General features: G+C 34.8%; 1 protein-coding gene across 13 annotated transcripts in view; it reads left to right on the forward strand.

The window, feature by feature from the left end:
- SHPRH (SNF2 histone linker PHD RING helicase) overlaps window positions 1–23,426 on the forward strand; it is an 81,209-nt gene that overhangs the window by 13,973 nt on the left and 43,810 nt on the right. For 12 of the 13 annotated variants that reach the window (XR_004056837.1, XM_030928834.1, XM_030928839.1 and 9 more), the window contains 10 exons: window positions 1,732–1,810; window positions 2,435–2,585; window positions 4,044–4,152; window positions 4,751–5,007; window positions 6,582–7,241; window positions 8,501–8,752; window positions 9,572–9,650; window positions 14,980–15,143; window positions 15,258–15,514; window positions 17,239–17,360. Coding sequence is in view for 12 of the 13 variants with exons in the window: in XM_030928834.1 (XP_030784694.1) it covers window positions 1,732–1,810; window positions 2,435–2,585; window positions 4,044–4,152; window positions 4,751–5,007; window positions 6,582–7,241; window positions 8,501–8,752; window positions 9,572–9,650; window positions 14,980–15,143; window positions 15,258–15,514; window positions 17,239–17,360 (2,130 nt within the window). In the remaining variant the exon portion in view is untranslated. Of the gene's footprint in view, window positions 1–1,731; window positions 1,811–2,434; window positions 2,586–4,043; window positions 4,153–4,750; window positions 5,008–6,581; window positions 7,242–8,500; window positions 8,753–9,571; window positions 9,651–14,979; window positions 15,144–15,257; window positions 15,515–17,238; window positions 17,361–23,426 lie in introns of those variants that run through there. The other variant, XM_030928845.1, reaches the window with a different exon arrangement.

The raw sequence follows: 23,426 nt of genomic DNA on the forward strand, positions 1-23,426 counted from the left end.
AAAATGAATTTGTGGGTTTCTTCATTCAGAAAAGTTTGAACTGGTTTTTCCTGCCAAAAGGAAATCAAAGGCTGCCTCAATTGGAATTTTTGAAAACCAAGAAATTTTTTTTACATTCCTTTCAAACAAAGAATTACTGTTCAGAATCTGGTCCAGTGGGAATCTTACTGATCATCTGTAAGAAACTCATAATGTAATGGTGAATGTTAGTGACAGAAAGCAAATTTACAAAAGTAGGAGACTTATGTGTGACTAATTTTCCTAGATTTTGCATTTTTTTCTTTACAATAATGTCATCTGTTTTTTTATGAAAGTAGTAGTTTTACAGGAGGCTTTTATGCCACTTCTTTATTGCTGTCTTTTTTCATTAACTTTGTGGGGGTAAAAGTGGTTTTTGGTCACATGGTCGAATTGTGTACTGGTGAAGTCTGGACTTTTAGTGTACCCATCACCTGAATAGTGTGTATTGTACCACTATGTATTTTTTCATCCCTCACTTCCCTTCTGAGTCTCCAGTATCCATTGTACTACTATATATGCCCCCATGTACTTATAGCTTAGCTCACACTTGTAAATAAGAACATGTAGTATTTGTTTTTCTGTTCCAGAGTTACTTCACTTGGGATAATGGCCTCCATTTTCATCCAAGTTGCTGCAAAAAACATCATTCTTTTTTATGGCTGTATAGTATTCCATGGTTTCCATGGTGTGTATGCACACCTGCTCCCCTCCACACACATTTTCTTTATCCACTCATTGATTGATGGACACTTAAGTTGGTTCCATATCTTTGCAATTGTGAATTCGTACTGCAATAAACATGTGAGCAGGGGTGTCTTTTTGATATAGTGACTTGTTTCCCTTTGGGGAACAAGTTCCAGTAGTGTTCTGGAGTGAATGATAGATCTACTTTTAGTTCTTTGAGAAATCTCCATGCTGTTTTCCATAGAGATTGTACTAATTTGCATTCCCATCAGTAGTGTAAAAGCATTCCCTTTTTACTGCCCTTGTGCCAACATCTATAGATTTTTGAATTTTTAATGGCCATTTTATTCTAGAAGATAAAAATGTAAAATACCTATTAATCTCTAAAGAAGCCAACTAAAAATTACTTCCTGTTTCATTGGTGGGTAGAGACATGCTACTTATTTGGCATTTGGTTTAAATAAGTTAAAATATTAAGGGGAAGGATAGTGGAAGATTCTGGTAGAAACAAACTCAGCACTTCTGAGTTACGGTTTTAGATATTTTTTTCCCAGTTAAGTAAGCCTTTCTTCTCACTCTCAGACCCATAGAAGAGGTCAGGTCTGATTCGGGTAAATGTGTTAGACAGCTGGCATATGTCTATTGAGTTATTCAAAGACTTCATATAATTTATTGCAAGATTTATTAAAAAAGACTCATTTATCAGGTAGGAACTGGTTATATGTATTAGTTTTCCTGTTAATTCTCTGTAATCAGCTACAGTTTGCTTCTCTGTCCCATTATTTGCTGATGTGGATTTGTGCCCAAAACAAAGAGAGCTAAAGTAATACCAGAAGAAAGGAAATTGAGGGACTTTTAGCTTTTTACTCACACGTTAAGTATGTGGCTTTTCCAAAATGAGATTTCACAAGAATATGGGTATCACTATGTCAGAGTATCCTCACAGTTAACCTATTCTTATTTTAATGTGATTATCTGACTGAAGGTAAAACAAAAATTTGTTATTATGATTATATTTTTCTTTAGAAAGTGCCCTGCACTTCTTATGGCGAGAGATTGTTACATCTGAGGGTCTGAAACTCTACTATAATCCATATACAGGCTGGTAAGGCAAAATTTTACTTACATGCTTGATTTAAAAAATAAATATAATGAAAAACTGTCTGAGATTGTTAGCATATCTGTAACTTTGGCTTTACCTCATGAAGGAGTCAAAGGTGAAGTCTTACTAGACATCTCTATGGATAGGATAGATTTAGAATTAATAGCACTTGTCATTTTTCAGTGAATGAATTTGGAATAATAGACATAAGGTGCTTAGTTATCACGATTTAAAGAGATTATTATTCTAAGTAAAAATGTTATCTTGTTTATTATAGGGCCAGTTTTTTTTTCTTAGTAATCATTAAACATCATGAATGAATCAGTAGTTATTGCCCTTTGTATTTTTCTTTTTATTCATAGATTCATAAAGGTCATAGAAAGAAGGCAGACTTGTTCTCTTTTGACTACCACTCATTTCTGCGGAGTTACTTGTCAGCTCAGGCAGTTTTTTTGGTTATCACATTTCTTATGTTTGTAATCTAAGATTTGAACTATTTTGCCCTAAAATATAGTTTCAGTAAACTTAGACTTTATGCATTGCTTCCAGTTCTCTTTAGCAAAAGTATAATTTGTATTCACATTCTTGTGATGTGATTTATCTTTTTTTTTTTTTTTTTTTCCTTAGCATCATTCGTGAGTACCCAAATTCTGGGCTGCAGTTGCTTGGTGGAATTTTAGCAGATGAGATGGGTCTTGGAAAGACAGTGGAGGTTTTGGCTCTGATTCTGACACATACTCGACAAGATGTCAAACAAGATGCTCTCACTCTTCCTGAGGTAGGAGGGGTACAGTAGGGCTTGCAAAAGCAGGGGATATATGTTCTCGAAAAGCATCATATGTTGAACATTTGCTTGGCACTTAAGTCAACACTTTCTGTTCACTCTGTGGGTAATGATTTATATTAGTGGTTAGTTAACTTCAAGTGGGCAGAGAGAATGGGGTGTTTGTGACCCAGAAGGTTTATTTTTTAAGTAATGTTGGCCAACCTGGAAGAGAATTTGCAGTCACTTACTAAACTTCCTTCTAGTTGGCAGAGAAACTCCTTTACAAAAGTACTGTTGACTCCTCAAATGTTTTGTCACTAATAAAGTCTCCATATTACTACTAAATATTTTTAAGAGCTATTTAAAAATATTGTACAAATCTCAGATATATAAATCTTAGAACTAAATAATTAGAACTTTGTTAAAGAACAGGTAGCTTAGTAAATAGATTGCTAAATGAAACAAATTTCAAGTCCTTGTCCCAAAATACATAATTGTGTATAAAAATATAAATTTTAGAGTTACAGAAACAAAATCCACTAAGGCAAATATAGTATATAGCTCATATTTTCTAGTAATGAAATCCAAAATCAGCATTTACATTAAATCTTGCTGAAATGAAGTCAGTAGTTAAAGGTGTAATTATAATTAATTATCTCTAGGATTCACCAGTCTCACAGCTTTAGCATTATGTTATCTTTCAGTAGGGTCAAGTTTGCAGAATTAGCCTTTTAGATTTGAGTAGGAAATAGAAAAAAATATGTTTTCTTTGTAGAAATGTGACTTGGAATATGTTGATTTAGCTCAGTAACTTCTTTCTGAGATTTCCTACTCATTACTCTTTTAATTCCAAGTTATTTTCATATTATTATAAATTCAATGGGTTAATTTTATATTTAAATATACCTTTAAAAGTTAATTTCAGGCCGGGCACGGTGGCTCACGCCTGTAATTCCCAGCACTTTGGGAGGCTGAGGCAGACGGATCACAAGGTCAGGAGATCGAGACCATCCTGGCTAACATGGTGAAACCCCATCTCTACTAAAAATACAAAAAATTAGCCAGGCGTGGTGGCGGGTGCCTGTAGTCCCAGCTACTTGGGAGGCTGAGGCAGGAGAATGGCGTGAACCCGGGAGGCAGAGCTTGCACTGAGCCGAGGTTACGCCACTGCACTCCAGCCTGGGCGACAGAGCGAGACTCAAAAAAAAAAAAAAAAAAAAAAAGTTAATTTCAGAGGTTCCACACATAACATTTAGGTAATTTAAGATAATATGCACATTTTTTTTAAGTGATAGCTAGCTGTAAACTCAGAAATAAAACAATGTATGGATCTACAGCTATTTGGCCCTTTCTCTTGCAAGTTTTTGTAACTGTTTTGCATTTCCATAAAGAAGGAAAGTTAATTTCAATCAACAATTCAGAATACTGAGAGCAAAACACTGTGTAACTACTGACTGTTGTTTGTATCAGGGAAAAGTGGTGAATTACTTTATTCCGTCACATTATTTTGGAGGAAAACTGAAAGAGACAGAAATCCAGAATATCGAATTTGAACCAAAAGAAAAAGTTCAATGCCCTCGTAAGTATGACATCTCTTAAAGGAAATACCTTTTTGTAGTGATCTTTGCTAAAGTTCTTGCAATCCTTAGAGATATCTTGTAATTGTTATAAATAATTGTTTTTACAGTTATGTATGCTTTTCATAAATGAATTCAATTACAAGTCATAGTATCTTAACAAAAGTAAAGATGTATTCTTTTGTTTGACTTGGCCCAGGTAGTTCTTGCTCAGTCTGTTGTATTTAAATCTCTTTAGCTTACAGTTTAAACCAGGCTTTATTTATCTTTTAGGAAATGAACGTTTCGCATACTACTCGTAGCGTATACTTAAATAATTGTGAGAGTTTTCTTTTATAATTCTGAATGATTGTTGTTTTATAACATTAACAATTCAATATAAGTAATTCTTCCTTCAATTATTTGTATTACATTAATTTGTTTCTTAATATGCTGAGATACATTTTTATTACATATTTTTTCAAAATGACACTATGTTGTAATAAATCTTTGATTTATTTTTTTCTTAACTCAGTCCTCATGCAGATTAAGATTAACCAGGTTATACTTTCTTTTCATTTTAATTATTTTGACTGAATTAGCATATCCTTTTACATTTAGCTACACGTGTGATGATCCTGACAGCTGTGAAGGAAATGAATGGAAAAAAAGGAGTGTCCATCCTTTCCATCTATAAGTATGTCAGTTCTATATATAGATACGATGTTCAACGGAACAGGAGTCTTTTGAAACGGATGCTGAAATGTTTAATTTTTGAAGGTCTCGTGAAACAGATCAAAGGCCATGGTTTTTCTGGGACTTTTACATTAGGAAAGAATTATAAGGAAGAGGATATATGTGATAAAACAAAAAAGCAGGTAACAGAGCTTAAGTTAAGCTGCATATTAAGTACACTTATGTGATACCTTACTGAGTACATTGACAGATCCCACCTTGACACTGAAACTCTTACAATCTGAAGATAAAAAACAAAATAGGAAGAGTACTTATATCTGTAACTTATATTTTCTACTTTGTGGATATAAACTCCATGAGAATAACTTTATTTTGGCTATCATTAAACCCAGAGGATAATGCTTGGCACATAACAAATACTCAGATATTTATTGAATGAATTATAAAATTAGTTGGCTAAGCCTGTTATAGAGTCTAAAGCATCTTCTGTATTATTTATTTTTAGTATTTTTTTTTAAGAGACAGGGCATCTGTCTATTGCCCTGGCTAGAATGCAGTGGTCATAGCTAACTGCAGCCTTGAACTCCTGTGCCAAGCTATCATCTTGCCTTAGCCTCCCAAGTAATTATGAGTACAGGCTCATGCTACCATGCCTGGTTAATTTTTCTTATTTTTTGTAGAGATGGGGTTCTCACTGTGTTGCCCAGGCAGGTCTGGAACTACTAAATTCTTGTTTTCTTTATATTATTATCTTATAAAATTTCTGCATTTTGTTAGAAAACTGCTTCTGTTGGGCCAGTAATTTCAGTTTGCTTTTAGGAAAATAGTTAAAATATTTTCAATCATAAATAAAGACTAATGACAACAAGTCAAGATGTGGAACTAGCAGCTTGGCCACCAAGAAAAAAAATTATTTCCTGGAGTAGGAAGTCTGGTATTGTCCTTGGGTAGCATTGAAGACAGCAATCAACTGTGCTTTTGGTAATCCTGCTACCACCAAAACTAGAAAATTTCCCTCAGTTAATGCCATTGAATACATGTTGTGTCTTAACTCCCCTGTTCGACCTCAGCCCTGATATCACTTGGAGGAAGCTGTCCCTGTTACCTACCTGCCTATCATACTCCCACTATGTTGTACAACCCTCTTAGGTATTCCTATAGCATCATTTTACTTTTTACTGTTCTCACTTTTCCAGTAGACCCCTTTGAGACCAGGGGCCAAGTATTGTTCATATTTGTGTCCCTAGCATCTAACACAACTACTGGCACAGAATTGGCATTTAATAAGTAATTGTAAGAGAGGACACATGTAGAAAAGGGAAGGAAAGAAGCAATCAATTTGCTAATTGCAGTAACCAGTGGATTATCTTTTACTTTCTTTGGATGCAATATTTTAGTACTTGGTATTTTTGTAGTTGCCCCAATTTGTGTATTTATGTACTTGAAAGTACTAGTCTTGTATTGATTTAGGCAGACTAAATCATAGTAGGTTAATAACAAAATATCAGTAGCTTCCTTTATCTTCCTAATTTTTCATCTCTTCAAATCTTACACTTGTAGAGCCGTCCTTTTGTTTTGAGATAAAGCGAGGGTCCTTACAGAGGGCAGATTGGAAGCCACTTATCAAGAGTGATTCTCCTCAGGGAAAAAGGTAGCAAAGGGTAGATTTTTATATGAAGTACTTGCATAAATCAGGAGTTTAATTTCAGAAGTGCAACTATGTTGAAATCAATTAATTAAATATTTTTTTTCATAGGCAGTAGGGAGTCCAAGGAAAATTCAGAAAGAATCTAGAAAATCAGGGAGTAAGGACACAGATTCTGAATACTTGCCATCAAACACCTCTGATGATGATGATGATCCTTACTATTATTATTATAAGTCCAGGAGAAATCGTAGTAAATTGAGGAAAAAGCCTCTTCCATCCACAAAAAGAGGAAAAAGTCAACCATTTATCAATCCCCATTCACAAGGTCTCTGTCCAGCTACTAGCAACTCTGGAATAAATGATGTTGCTATGTCTAAAAGTACATGTATCTCTGAATTCAACCAAGAAAATGAAACAGAGGACTGTGCTGAATCTCTAAATCCTGCTGTTAGTGATGTACCACCTTCTAATACCATGAGTCCCTTTAACACCTCTGATTATCGCTTTGAGTGCATATGTGGTGAACTTGATCAGATAGATCGTAAGCCTCGTGTTCAGTGCCTGAAGTGTCACCTGTGGCAGCATGCAACGTGCGTAAATTATGATGAGAAAAATCTGAAGATCAAGCCTTTTTATTGCCCCCACTGCCTTGTTGCAATGGAGCCAGTGTCAACAAGAGCAACTCTGATCATCTCTCCAAGTTCCATCTGTCACCAGTGGGTGGATGAGATCAACAGGCACGTGAGGTCATCATCTCTTCGAGTCTTGGTAAGGCCACTTGGACTAGCGGGAGAGGAAAATGTGAAGTTTTTCTTCTTCATGATAGTTTCCTAATCTTTGTTTCTTTGTTGTTTATCCTCAAAACTAACTGAATGAGTTAATAGTAATGTTAAAGCTTAAAGAAAAAAATTGAGACTAATAACTAGAACAGTACAGTGTTATTCTATTCTAACATCAGAATTTCAGCAGTTTAAGCATTCTGAATATAAAGATGTGAACACTTTTTAAAAATTCTTGAGTATGTAAATGAAAAAATATTGGTATAAGCATTTATAGTCTTCAGAGAGAAATGCAATTCAAAGGCAGCACTGTGTTATAGGAGCTACTTATCTGACCTGCCATCTCTTAGCTCCAGAATCATCCTCTAAAGCTTCAGTTACCTCAGCTGTAAAATAAGAATTTACTTATACAGCAAATCTTTATTGACCACTTATTATGTGCCAGGAACTGTGCTGAGTTTTAAAAATGGTATCCAGTCATTTGTGAAGATTATATGATTTCATCAAGTACAGGGCACATAGTAATATTATTGTTTCCTAATATTAATACCCATCACTAATTTCATTCTTCCTTCTTTCCATACAAATGTTACTGAAGGTTTTTATATTTCATCCACTCTACATAGGCATGGAGAATACCGTAATAAGTAAAACAATTTTTGCTGTTAAGAAGCTCTGTTCTGTGTGGGTAGGCAAAGCTTTGAGTCTTAGTTCTATCAGTTTTGAGCAAGTCACTTTATTTTTCTTATGTGTGGGATAGGAATGTTAACTACCAACAGAATTATTGTTGAAGTTTGGAGATAATGCTTAGCACAGTATCTGAAATATAAAAGACATTTCATAAATAATAGCTCTTATTTTTCTACTTTTTCATACCATTGTGCTTTCACATGTGCTATTGATTCCATCCTCCTACCTACATATAGCCCTTTTCTCTTTTTGCCACCTATGAGAACCTTTAAGATATACCTCAGGTTTTAACTCTTCTGTGATTTCACCTTCTCTGCTACAGAATTGGTCTTTCCACTGTGATGCTGTCATGTTTACATTTATTACAGTTTGTTGCACATCAATTATGTAATTCATTTTTCACACTAAAACATATCCTTCTCTAAACAGGTATGGGATCTGTCTCATAGCATGAATGCTCCTAAGAAAATAGAGAGGACTTAGTAAAGGTATAAGTGAGTGAATATTTCATTGCCTTTAGTGAGCCTTTTTGCAGTAACTGCCTGTATTATTTCCTAGGTATATCAAGGAGTGAAGAAAGATGGCTTTTTACAACCTCATTTTTTGGCAGAACAGGATATAGTTATTATCACCTATGATGTACTTCGTTCAGAATTAAATTATGTCGATATCCCACATAGCAATAGTGAGGATGGGCGTCGACTACGGAACCAGAAGCGCTATATGGCTATCCCGAGCCCCCTAGTAGCTGTGGAGTGGTGGAGGATCTGCCTTGATGAAGCTCAGATGGTTGAATGTCCCGCAGTAAAAGTGAGAGTTTCTGCAAAATCTTTTGAGGGCTGGGGAAGAAGTGGTAAATGGAATTAGGGGAACTTGAGTAGTTTAATAGTTTAAGCATAGTTAACCTGTAGTACTGATATTGGTCAAAAGTTTGTTATTAAACACTACTTGTGCTTTTCTCTTGTGCTTTGAACTACATAACCCTTTGAAATTAATTTTATACTCTGTGAATCTTTGCTGTATGTGAAATATATATTTCTCGGTAAGATGTCAATTGATACATAATGCAAATCAAAGTAAACTGTGTTTAGGAACTTCTATAAGCATTTCTGCTAACTGGGAGCTCATCATGTAGCCTCAGATAGCTTTGAACCAAAGTTGACTTTGACTGTCTTTTAAATCAGAGGCCAAATGGTAGCAGAAAATACTACTTTAGAGACAGAATTTTGATCAGCCTTTGAATGTCATATGTCTTTTTTCTTTTGTCTTTGGCCAGTCTATAACCTGAACTGAATATATGAATCATGTCTATTAGTATATCTGGAGGATAGAGTGATGTAGGACATGAATCAGTTATTCAGGGGGCTTTTTCATTCTGTATTTGAACTACCCCTCTGTTTTAGGGGACTGCGTGGCAGCTTCCCACTAGTGAGAACCACTGTACTGGAAGATGGTCAATTGAATATGACATTCAACATTAAGTGTGATAACTGTTAAATAAAAGCAGGTACATCTCACCGGAAGTGTAGCTTTTAATGGGCTGTTATGATTTCATGAGTATGACTGACTTCTGTGTTCTTTCTCTGGTTTTCTGGATTTTGTTTTTATTTCATTTTTCTCTCTCATCAGGCTGCAGAAATGGCCCAGCGTTTGAGCGGGATTAATCGGTGGTGTATCAGTGGCACTCCAGTACAGAGAGGATTAGAAGGTAATGTATGGTTTCCTCACATATTGCATGCACTTGGAAAGCTACATTTTTTAGAGAGAAAAGTATTGTTATGCTTAACCTTTGCTGAAGTCCTTATTGACGTGATGATTCATAACTTTATAGTTGACTCCTAATAGTTTCAAGCGTTTATCTTTTTAAATGGGACTCAGGTGATTTTTCTGTTTATGTATATGAGGACAGATATATATTAAGAGGTCTCTTTGCCTTAAGTTGAACAATTATTGTACCTGCCTAAACAGCATAGATATGTCTGAATTAAAATTAGAGTTCCAAAGTGATAGGTAGAAAACAGAAAGAATCTAACCCAAAAAGAAACAAAGGGTAGAGGTGGGGAGGAGGAGAGGCAGAAAAACAGAGAAAGGGAGTTAATTTCAATTGACTGTGTCTGTGAAAATGGAGACTATAGTTTTTATTGTGTGAACCCATGAATACTAGGGCCATAATTTTAGTAATTATAGAAGTTAATAGCCTTATAATGTCACACTATATGTATATACCATTATTCCTTGTACCATTCCTTTTCTTGAACATTTAGATTGTGTCTAGTTTTTTCCTCCTCTCCACACATACATTGAAATTATCCTTCTACGTTAATCTTATTCAATATCACTTTTTCTGTAGAACAGACACTGCATTTCTAAAACCTTTATTCAAGTTGTGAATATCTAAAATGAAAAGTTTAACTAAATCTTGTTTTATGTATTTCCCTAAAAGCTGTTATTAAAGTGTAGTTAAATTACAAAATTTAAACATACTTGGAGTTCTGTAGTAAATACTCACCTTCAAAACTTATCTTTCTGAAAACCCAAGTTTTCGTATGTTTGTGTTCAGCAGCATAACTTACCCTGCTAAAACAGAAATCTCAGCATCTGTTACTTTGACCTTTAAAAGCAATGTTTTCCAATGATTATTTTTAGGAAGAAAAGGTTTTCTAGTAATATTTTCTAGTATATATTTAAATATTTGCATAACTTAAATGTTACGTTTAGATATTTATAGAATCATATCAGGTTCAGTAAAGGACCACATTTAGTGGTCTCCTTTCATGTTTGGAAACTGTCGAAATTGTAAATAGGCATTAATAAGGTCTAAGATCTTACTCAGCTCAAAAGTTAGCTGAGAGGATATAGAAAAGAGTATATGATTATCAGAGTTACTCTTTCTCATTTTAATATTGAGAGAATATGAGCAATAATTTCTTAGTTCCTGGGTAGGTTTTTTTGGAGATATAAGATGTTGGCAAGTGTTTTGAGCACCTGTCACCATTCAACAAATTCTTGAGTAATTTTTTAAAAACCAGCTTTATTTTATTTGTACCTTTGAACTTCATTGAGGTATGAATGACATAGAATATAACCAAATATTTAAAATACCACGTTTGAAAAGTTTTGACACGTATGTATAGCCACGAATATATTTGCGCAATAAGGCAAGTTTCCTCATGTTCCATGTCAGCTCCAAAAGAGCTTTTCCAGACTTTCTAGAATTTTGTCTTTCCCCCTTGCCTCCATATCGCTCTGGTATCTTGCAATTAAATGGTTTTTTCTTGCAATTGATTGCAATATGATTCTTGCAATTAAATGGTTTTTTTCTAGTTGTCACACTAGGAATGTTAGCCTACTCATGACTTACTATGTTGTATTTGGACATGGAAGTCTCGTTTCTTTTCTTCTTGTGCTAAACTAGGGTTTCTCAACATTGACCATATTGACATTTGGGGCCAGTTCTTTGGGAACTGTCCTGTATGTTTTAGGATGTTTAGCTTCTACCCACTAGATGCTGGTAGCACTCCTACAATTCTGACACCCAGAAATGTCTTCAGAAATTGCCAGCCTGAAAATAATGTCACCTACTTGGAATGTCAAATATGGAAGAACGCTTCCTAACACTTTCCATCCCCTACACTGTATGTCTACATAATGTATTAATTTGTATATAGAAATCATTGGCTTTGGGGAATATAAAAACCGGGGTTTACATCCTGACTTATTAGTTGTTTGTCCATAAACAAATTCCTTAAACATTTAAGTCCTTATTTTTCTTATCTGTAAAATAAGGTGTTTTAAAGGTGAATTATGATGAAGTATACAAAGGATTTAGCACAGTACCTAGCAAATATTAAATATTCAGTGAATGATAGTTGCTTCTACCTCTGCTTTTGTTGTTTTTATTTTTCATTTATGTAGTCATTTATGTATTTTAGTGTCTTTGAAAGTGTTGACTTTAAAATAACAAATACTTTGTGATGCATTTATTATTTCATTTATTATTATTTATGTGTTTCATTTATTTCTTTGTGAGGTAGGATAGAATCTTAGTCAGATTTTTGCTGTTAGGAAACCACAGACTGGATAACTACAAAAAAGAGAAGTCTATTTAACTCACAATTCTAGAGGCTGGGACATCTAAGAGCATGACACTGGCAACTGGCGAGGATCATCCCATGGTGGAAGGTGGAAGGGAGTACATAAGATAGAGAAAAGCATCAGGGGCTGGACTCACTCTGTGACAACCAACCCTTGAGATAACTAACCCACTCCCTCAATAATGACATTAATCCACTCATGAGGGTTCCACCCTCATGAACGAGTCACATATTATTAGGCCCTACCGCCTAACATTTTTCATTGAAGTTTAAGCTTCTAACACATGAACTTTTGGGGGATATATTCAAACCATAACAGATGATAAGCAAAAGTACATACGATCCCTGATCTGTTGAGCTTACAGCTTAGAGGAGAACATGTATTTCTTAAAATATTTCTTAAATACTTAGATAAATATCAAAATTGCAATTGAGATAACTTTCACAAATGAAAAAAATGGAAAATTCTAACTATAACAGGTTTCATTAAAAAAATCTTATTCTGTAACATCATACAATTGGGATGCAGAAGGAACTGACAACTGAGCTGTGATCTGAAACATTAACATGGGCTAGGTAAAGAGGAAAGAAAAATCCTCTATTGTAGAGGAAACAGAAAATATTAATGTAAATAGATCATGTGGCAGAAATAGTGTGGCTAGAACATAAAGAGCTAGGGAGATGATGGTAGATGGAGAGACTAGGTGAGTAGAGATGGGACCATAGAGGATGTTATTCCCCATGTTAAAGAATTTTGTTTTTTTTTTCTTAAGAGTAGTAGGAGCTTTTGAAACAATTTAAACACAGTGGTTGGGGGTCATTTTGTGGTTAGATTTGTATTTCAAAAGATCACTCAAGTTGCAGTGTGGAGAGTGGTTTAGAAGAGTGGGTGTTAGGATATCAATTGATTGTCTATAAGAAGTAATCTAGGCAAGTGGTGCTGACACTTGATTTGGACTAGGTTTGTCCTAAAGGTACAGAAAAAAGTGGATAAGGCAAAATTAACAAGCCTCAGGGACAGATCAGGAGATACCAAGATTTCTGACTTGCATAAATCCTTGAATGGTGACTGGTTTCCCCAGTGAATACTACCAGAAAAGAAACATGGGCCAGGCGCGGTGGCTCACACTTGTAATCCCAGCACTTTGGGAGGCTGAGATGGGTGGATCATCTGAGGTCAGGAGTTCGAGACCAGCCGGCCAACATGGGGAAGCCTCGTCTCTACTAAAAATATACAAATTAGCTGGATGTGGTGGTGGGCGCCTATAATCCCAGCTAGTCGGGAGACTGAGACCTGGGAGGTGGAAGTTGCGGTGGAGCCGAGATTGCACCATTGCCCTCCAGCCTGGGCGACAGAGCAAGACTCTTTCTCAAAAAAAAAAAAAAGAAGCACGTGTGCAAAAAGATTATGAATTTGAGATTTTGGCAAATTGAGTTTGAGATGGCTTTGGGACCTCAAAGAAGAGGTAGCATATAGCAATTGAATTTATTTGAGCTGAAAATATAAATCCGTGAACCTTTGTATAGCAGTGATGCATTGGTTCTTTCAGATGTTGCTAACTCCCAGCAACCATCAAGGTAGCTTAATTCAATCTAAATGTTTGTTGATCATCTTCAGAATAAGTGTTGTAGGTGTGGGAAGGATATTTGTATTATTATTTTATGGCTTCTGAAGAGAATATATGCCCATTGTGAAAAAGTTTGAACTGTACATAAAAGTATAAATAAAATTACAAGCTGGACATAGTGGCTCACACCTGTAATTCCAGCACTTTGGGAGGCTGAGGTGGGAGGATCACTTGAGCCCAGGAGTTCGAGATCAGTCTGGGCAACATAGGGAAACCCTGTCTCTACAGAAAATAAAAAAAGTAGCCAGGCATGGTAGCACACACCTATGATCTCAGCTACTCGGGAGGCTGAGGTAGGATCACTGAGCCCAGGAGGTTGAGGCTGCAGTGAGCTAAGATGGTGCCACTGCAGTCCAGCCTGGGCAACAGCAAGACTTTGTCTCAAAAAAAAAAAAAAAAAAAAAATTACAAAATTACACTCATAGTCTTCATTTGAAGACAAAACCACATCGAATCTTTTCTATGTAGATGTTTATATATTTGAGCTTATTCTGCCTGCACAATTTTATATTCCTTTTTTTTTCCCACTTAACATCATATCCAAAGCAGTTTTTCTTAACTCCTTACAGATAAATATATGGAAAACTGTTTAGGATATGTTAAGTGGGCAGGTGGAGGGGAATAGAATATAAAATTGAGTGTGCCCAGTGAAGAGATACACAAGAATTCCCATGCTCTAAAGCTAACAAATACAAGGCATGCTGAATCAGAAACGAAAAATAGTTCTATTTTATGGGATTACCATAATTTATTTATTTGAGTCATTTTTCTACATATTGTTGCTATGAATATCACTGTGTAAGTAAATCTTATCTATATATTTTTATTACTCTCTTAGCCTTCTTTTCTAGGAGAATTATTAGATAAAGGATATGAGGAATACTGCATCAGAGAATATTCTTCATGTCATCTGTGTGATTAGAAATTCTTTTTTCCAATCCAGCAAATCTTGCGTCTTTTGGTTTCAGAGCATGGTATTTCTTACGTATGTCTTACCAAATACATTCAGTTGAGTGGTTTTTTGGTTTAACTTCTGATAGAAATTTCAGATTTTTGAATTAAGTATAAGCTTTGTGTAATGAATGATTCCATAAACCTAACATTATTTTACCACCTAGCACAAAACCTAGGGCAGAATAGATGCTCAATAAATATAAATGCAATTGGAATTGAATTTCAGATTTAAGAGCCTATACAGCCTGTATTTTAATTCATGGAAAGTTCTATGTGCGTGTAATGTCTGTAGAAACGCTTCTGCAAACTAGTAATGAAGTAATAGAGTTATTCTCAATGTACTTTATTTTTTTCTTTTCAGATCTTTTTGGGTTAGTGGTCTTTCTTGGTATTGAACCTTACTGTGTCAAACACTGGTGGGTTCGACTTCTCTATCGGCCTTACTGCAAGAATAATCCTCAGCATCTCTACAGCTTTATTGCCAAGATACTGTGGAGGTCTGCAAAGAAAGATGTGATTGACCAAGTCAGTACAATAAGTTTTTATTGATAAAGCTACTATAAGAGAAAAGAAACAACCGGGATAGAAAGTTAAATTTTTAGGTGACATCTTTTTTTTTTTTTCTGCTCCTTTTTACAGATCCAAATACCACCACAAACCGAAGAAATACACTGGCTCCACTTTTCTCCAGTGGAAAGGCATTTCTATCACCGTCAGCATGAGGTGTGCTGCCAGGATGTGGTGGTAAAACTCAGGAAGATTTCTGACTGGGCTCTGAAGCTCAGCAGCCTGGAGAGAAGGACTGTCACCTCTATCCTGTATCCATTGCTGAGGCTCAGACAGGCCTGCTGTCACCCACAGGCTGTTCGTGGGGAGTTCTTGCCACTCCAAAAAAGGTTTTATTATCAACTTTTTAATATTGCAGTTGCTATATCATAATAGACAATATTTCTAGCCCATAGTTTCATTCAGAGACGTGTAACTGAGTTGTCAGTTATTTTTAATGGTGTGGAGGATTTTCTTTGGTGTGGAACCTCATTTGCAACAGAGAATTATATCAAAATTATTTTCATGGTTTTCAGCTTTTCTCTTTTGCAGTGGGTTTGGTTTTTTTTTTTTTTTTTTTTTTTTTTTGAGACAGCATCTCACTCTCTTTCCCAGGCTGGAGTGCAGTGATGTGATCATAGCTCACAGTGGCAGCCTCAAATTCCTGGGCTCAAGTGATCCTCCTGCCCCAGCCTCTCAAGTAGCTAAGACTACAAGTGCACGCTACTACAGCCAGCTAATTATTTTATTTTATATTATTTTATTTTGTTTTATTTTTTGAGATGGAGTTTCACTCTTGTTGCCCAGGCTAGAGTGCAGTGGCACAATCTCAGCTTACTGCAATCTCCGCTTCCTGGGTTCCAGCGATTCTCCTGCCCCACCCTTGCAAGTAGCAGGGATTACAGACATGTGCCACCACACCCAGCTAATTTTGTATTTTTAGTAGACGTGGGGTTTCATCATGTTGGTCAGGCTGGTCTTGAACTTCTGATCTCCAGGTAATCCACCCCTCTCAGCCTCCCAAAGTGCTGAGATTACAGGCATGAGCCACCACGCCCGGCCTGTTTTATATTTTTGTAGAGACAGGGCCTTGCTATGTTGCCTGAGCTGATCCTGAACACCTGGCCCCAAGCAGTCCTCCTGTCTCACCCTCCCAAACTGTTGGGATGACAGGCATGAACCACCACACCTGGCCTTGAACATTTTTTTTAAAATTAGGATTATTGTTGAGGTTTTTTAAAAATTATTATTTTGTTATTTAGGGTTTTGGCTGTACTCCAGATATGAAAGGCTTTTGCTCTTACTTTATTTCATAGTTCCCACATCAAGGAATTAGATTACCATTAAATATTTTCTATCTCTCCCATTATTCATTCTGAGAACATTAAGAAATTTGTGTTCATAATACTCTGTTATCCCAGAAAGTTTTTGTGAATCAGACTGCAACTCAGGAACTGGCCTTTGGCTATAAGAGATAGAAAGAGGATTCAATTTTGTCTTTGCTTTTAAGCAGGTTGTGGACAAATAAGGGAAATGATGAAAATTACAGATTTCTAAACTATGAAGTGAACATGGTAAATTTCAAAAGGTATATGTACAAATTGCTATGTACAGTTAGAGTCCAAAAACAAATTATATGTGAATGGTTAAGGTTAGACAACCTTTCAGTGGAATGGCATTTAACTTTTGAGGATCTTCATTTTTTACTGATTAAAAAAATATTCAGGCTCAAAGAGGTTTTCTAATTAAGTTGCAGTGCTGGGATTCGGAGTCAGTCTTACATTTTAATATTTGTAATGTTTAAATATATCATGTTGTACTTTGTTCTTGAGGAAGATTTTTCTAGTTTCGTTCTACCTTTACTGAAATGGGAAAAACTTAAAGAATGATGTGATCAAATAAAGGTACTTACATGGGAAAAAATAATGGTAAAAATGGAAGCAAAAAAGAAATGCTAGAGATATCACAAAAACTGCAAGAGTCTCATACTCTTGATCATTTGTGATATAACACTCCCACTGGAGTAACACTTGGGATTTTCTTTCTAGTTTTCACAGTCTACCTTTTCTTTTAGCACCATGACAATGGAAGAGCTGCTGACATCTCTGCAGAAGAAATGTGGAACTGAATGTGAAGAAGCACATCGACAGCTAGTTTGTGCTCTCAATGGCTTAGCAGGCATTCATATTATTAAAGGTAGAAGGTGATTGCTTTGTTATCTCTGATTCTTCCAAACACTTCCTGAGTAAAGTTAATTATAGAAAAAATCAAAATCCCTCCCAAAAAGATACTCTCACACACTACTGAATATAGTTTAAATAGGTTCAACTTAATAGAGAGCAGTTTCATAGAACGTCTCAAAAATCTTTGAAGTTTACATATGATTTAACCAAACATTTCCATTTTTAGTTTTTTTTTGAGGAAATGAGGATACACAGATTTGTATTTAAGTTGTTAATCTTAGTCTTTAATAGTTTAATAGTAAACAAGTAGTCAAAATAATTAGAAATAGAAAAATGGTTAAATTTTGACACATTAAAGGGATATTGTTCATTGATTTAAAAATAGTATTATTTGTAGGATCATTTTTTCAGCAAATATTTGTGTGCCACACCTCATCTAGGTAACGATGATATGGTAAATAAAGTAACTCTCTGATCTTGCAGACCTTAAATTCTTACAGAGGGTGACAAGTACACGCACATCCTCCCACACAGACACAAAATGTATATGTAGAAAGTTACAGTGTTCTATATTATGCACAAAATTAAAGCAGGTTAGAAAGAGCATCTTATATTTACGTATTTACATGGATGAATATTAGTGACTTCTCCATCTGTCATGGATCACTCTTTTTGCGTTAGGTCCAATATCTTACAAACTGTCATTTCATGTATTTTGCCTGTTACTCTAGTTTTTACAGGAAAGAGAGTAAATCCATTCTCTGTTACTCTACCTTGGCTGGAAGCAAAGTTATATAACTGGCACTTTTAATAAGCTCCATGTGGACACACCTTTCCATATAAAGATGAGAAACATTAAAACTGTATTCCGTAGGTTCAAGAGTAAAGATGAAACGTGTTAAGTAGAAACACTGAAAACATTCAAACTTCTGGAAATCAAAATTTCAATGTCTAATATAGAAAATTGACTTAATAAATAAATTAGACACGGCCTAAGAAAAAAATCAATAAAGTCTAAAGTGTAGAATAGTGATAGAAACTCTCCAACATGAAAAACAAATGAAGAAGACTGAAAATTTTGAAAAGAGCACCAGTGAGGTTGTGGACTACTTCACATGGTCTGATATAAATGTGTGGAGTCCCCAAAGGAAAAAAGAAAAAAAAAAAAAAAAACACAGGAAGAAATATATTGTGGGTTTTATATCATGTAATTGTACAATGTACAAAAGCAATAATACAAAGTCAGTGTGGGGAGACACAGATGTATAATATTGTAAGATTATTATCCTGTATATAAAGAGGTATAATATTATATGAAGGTAGATTGTGACAAGGCAAAGAATGTGCACCCCACAGCCACCACTTCAAAATACAACAAGGAGTTAGAGGTAATAATCCAAAAGAGTAGCTAAAAGTAAAAAAATTAAAAATCAACCAGGCGCGGTGGTTCGTGCCTATAATCCCAGCACTTTGGGAAGCCGAGGCGGGCAGATCACGAGGTTAGGAGATAGAGACTATCCTGGCCAACATGGTGAAACCCTGTCTCTACTAAAAGTATGAAAATTAGCTGGGCGTGATGGCATGCGCCTGTAGTCCCAGCTACTTGGGAGGCTGAGACAGGAAAATCGCTTGAACCCTGGAGGTGGAGATTGCAGTGAGCCGAAATTGTACCAGTGCACCCCAGCCTGGGCTACAGAGCGGGACTCCGTCTCAAAAAAATAAATAATAATAATAAATAAATCTTCTATCAAAAAAAAAGCAAAAAGTAAAAAAGGTTCAAAAAACAAATGAGATGATTAGAAAACAAACAGCAAGATGGTAGATTTAAACACAAGCTTATCAGTGATCACGTAAACTGTAATGGTCTGAATATCCCAATTAAGAGGCCTGGATTGTCAGACTGGATTAAAAACAAACAATAACCATCAATATGTTCTCTATAAGAAACCCACTTTATATTTAAAGATGCAAATGTAAGAGGATGAAAAAAGATACATTAACACTAATCAAAAGATAAAGCCACTATATTTCTGTCACATAAAATAGATTTCTTATTAATACTGCCTACTAACTGATTGTACCACTGGAGCTTCTAAAGTAGATTTCAGAGCAAAGAATGTTACCAAGGATAAAGGGTGTTACTTTATCACTAGAGAAAAAAATTCTAAATGTATCTAAAATAAGAGTTTCAAAATAAATACTAAAAACTGATAGAATTATAATGAGAAATAAACAAGTGTGTAATGTCAGAGATTTCTACATCCCTCTCTCAGTTATATATAGAATAAGTAAAAAATAAGTGAGGGCATACATAGCTCAGACACCACTGTCAACTAGTTGACCTAATCAGTGTTTATTGACTACCCAACCAAAGAGGAATATACATTGTTTTCAAGTACATGTTAAATGTGTATGCAGATATGGCATATTCTGGTCTGTAAAACAAGGCAGTAAATTTCAGAGGATTCATGCCTACAGAGTATATTCTGTGGCCACAGTGGTAGATGCCAATAGCAGAAGGATAATTAGAAAGTCCCCAAATACTTTGAAATTAAAACACACTTCTAAACCTTTGGGTTAAAAAATAAAAGGGAAAGTAGGAGATACTTTGAAGTGAATAAAAATGAAATACCAAAATTTGTGGGGTGCAGCAAATCAGTTATTAAAAAGAAATTCATAGCATTAAACATGTACTAGAAAAGAAAAAAGTTTCATATCGGAGACTTCAACTGCTACCTTAAGAAATTTAAAACAAGAGCAAATGAAGTACAAAGAAATCAGTTGCCCAAAGAAATGTTTGCTTTTTATAGAGTATAAGGAAATACTCTTACATTAAGCCTCTTTGAGAAGCCCATCTGTAGTGGTTAGCTCTTTAGCATAATAGAACCAGAAATGGCAAGTATCTCTTATTGTGCTAGATACTTGGGTAGAGTTATAAGGATTCTCAGAAGCTTAGTAGAAATAGCTCTGGACAAGAACTGAATAGGATGGGCCTTCTTACATGCTGCAGTTGGAACCCTATGAAATAGTGTATATTGGTCAAGATTTCCGAACTTCTGTATCTTTGTCAATAAAATATACAGGTGCTTTACTTACCTCAACTGTTGTTCTTAATACAAAATGTGGAAGCACATTGAAAACCTTATAAAAACATAGAGATGAAGAATGATGTTATTGATTATGGTAACATGAAGGTTACCTCATTCTTACCACTTTCAACCTACTCACAATGTAAATTCTGTTATCAATATCTAATAGAAAAAGGCATATTATTATATATTCCTGTTAAATTGTTCACATATAGTGCATGTAACTTGGTGGACAAATCTCCCCTCTAGAGTATTCCCTAGAAAGTCCTCAATTTAGCTAGCAGTGTATTGTTTATTATTAAGAGAAATCCCCTACCAGAAAGTCCATTAATAAAGGATATATTCCTTCTGAATTTAATTGTAATTTTCTTTTTTTTTTTTTTTTTTTTTTTTTTTTGAGACGGAGTCTCGCTCTGTCGCCCAGGCTGGAGTTCTGTGGCCGGATCTCAGCTCACTGCAAACTCCGCCTCCCAGGTTTACACAATTCTCCTGCCTCAGCCTCCCGAGTAGCTGGGACTACAGGCGCCCGCCACCTCGCCCGGCTAGTTTTTTGTATTTTTTTGGTAGAGACGGGGTTTCACCATGTTAGCCAGGATGGTCTCGATCTCCTGATCTCATGAGCCGCCCATCTCGGCCTCCCAAAGTGCTAGGATTATAGGTTTGAGCCACCGCGCCTGGCCTAATTGTAATTTTCTACTTAATTGTAATAGATTTGCTGCTTTTAGTTTTTATTAACTTCATAGTGATGTGTTAAACAATATTCATTTTTTAAAGTAACATGACATATATAACTTACATAAATTAGATTCTTCTAATGTGAAGATCGGACAGTGAAGGTCTGACTTCTCAAAGAAATCTAAAATTAATTTCAAACTCTAAAAATATTTGCTTATATTATATGTAAATAAATACATGTGATACATTAATTCATATTCTGAGATTCTCCTTGACTGGTATTAAACACATTTTATTATTCCAATTTTGAACATCGTGTTTTCTGCAGATGATTTTTGGAGAAAATTAACTTGACAATATCAAATCCACTACAGTTTACTCAGAAATGTTAGCGCCATCAAGTGGCTAAGAATGGGTATTTCCAAATTTGACTTAAACCTTTGTAACTTTGAATATGGGTATTTTTTTGTCTTCCTCAGAAAGCATGTCTTTTTTAAAATAAACGTGAAAAACCAGGTATTATAGTGAATAGGTCAAATTCAGCTGCTTCACACTATAGTCCAATCACTATACCTTCTTTAAAAGGTATGGTAATTATGAAGAGAAAATTGTTAAATGAATTATTATCTATAAATGATAGTATAAACACTGATAGAATTCATAATGTCCTTTGAAAAGCTTTAATCAAGACTCTTAACTAAAAAAGAACTCACCGTGAAGATAATTGAATGTTAATGCCTGCGTTATAATGTAACTTTATTATTGTGAAAATAATCTTCTCGCTTATTTAAAGGGAATAGAAATTGGCTGACTACAGTTGTTTGATAATGTGTGTTTTAGAAAGCTTTGTATTAGCTAACTAATAGAACTAGATGTAAAGCAGTAGTATAAGAGCTATTCCAAAAATTTCTTTTAAATTAGGTATTTTGCACAACACTGAATATGCATAATGCCACTGAACTACACACTTTAGAAAGGGCTGAGATGGTAAATGTTATGTATGTTTTAACAAAATTAAGATATGTGTATAAACTTATATATGAGCTAAAAGAAGACACGACTTCAAAATTTACAAAGGTTTGCATATACATATATCTCATTGTAACTATGAACATGGTCCTAATTACATGATATTCATCAAACCAACTTGAAGTTTTTTTTAAAAAGGAGTATGTGTGATACTTAGGAAAAAAACTTGCTCAGCAAATAAGAGCTAGAACATCTGTGTACCGTTTTTTGGTATTTGATTGCATGGTTTTGCCACTGTTAGATTTTTGCTTTAATAGTGTTTATAATTTACCTGTTTTTTATTTTCCAAGCAGCAATTAAGATTCTATTATTCAAGCCATTAAAAATGTTCATCTCTTATTTTATTGAGGTATCGTCAAACTTCCTATGTAAAGAAGTAGATAATACATAGGCATTGCAAGCCATAAGATCTCTGCACAACTATCAGCTTGACTGTTGTAGTACAACAGCAGCCACAGGCAGTACAAAAACAAATGAACAGAGCTGGGTTCTAATAAAACTATTTATGGACCTTGAAATTTAATTTTCACATGTCACGAATTTTTTTTTAAATATTTTTCAACTATTAAAAATGTAAAATTCATTCTAAGCTGGTGGGCCCAACAGATAGGCAGAGGGTAGAAATGACCCGTGGGCCATACTTTGCCAGCCTGTGCTTTAATCGATACTTTTTGAATTGCTTTATTTGAATGAGGTGCTAATTATTAATAGTAAAAAACAGCGTGCATCTCAGACTAACTGATTTGTGTGACCAGAAGTAGAGGTGAGATCCCTAAGTTTCTGACATGAAGTTTTTAATTGCAAATTATTTGGCCTAATACCAAGAACAACAATAGCTACCAAGAATAGTATATTTTTCTGATCATTATGTGTAGGTTGGTCGGAGTGTCTTAAATTTTTTTATAAATAGTTTATAATTACCTTAAGTTTTTCCTTAATTTCAAACATCATAATGACTAGTGATTGACACCCTTTAACTTCAGCAAGAGGAGATTTTTTTGTCTAAATTAAAAGTTTATCCAGTAGCATAATCTCAAAACATTACAGACAGGTTTGATTATAAACATATTTCAGTATAATTTTATATATTTCAAATGTAATATAAGAACATTATATTCCATGGAATTAAAAAAGGAACTGTACTCAGCCTTTTTTAAAACTTGGGCAATCGTATTAATACCAAGTCAGATTTCTTTATTAAAATAGTTATAATCATTACATTTTATTTTTACAGTATTCTTAGATAATGGACAACTAGATGACATTGGGAGCTAAATATGTGACTC

Source organism: Rhinopithecus roxellana, chromosome 4, assembly GCF_007565055.1.
Source record: "Rhinopithecus roxellana isolate Shanxi Qingling chromosome 4, ASM756505v1, whole genome shotgun sequence".
In the NCBI taxonomy this organism is placed as follows: domain Eukaryota; kingdom Metazoa; phylum Chordata; class Mammalia; order Primates; family Cercopithecidae; genus Rhinopithecus; species Rhinopithecus roxellana.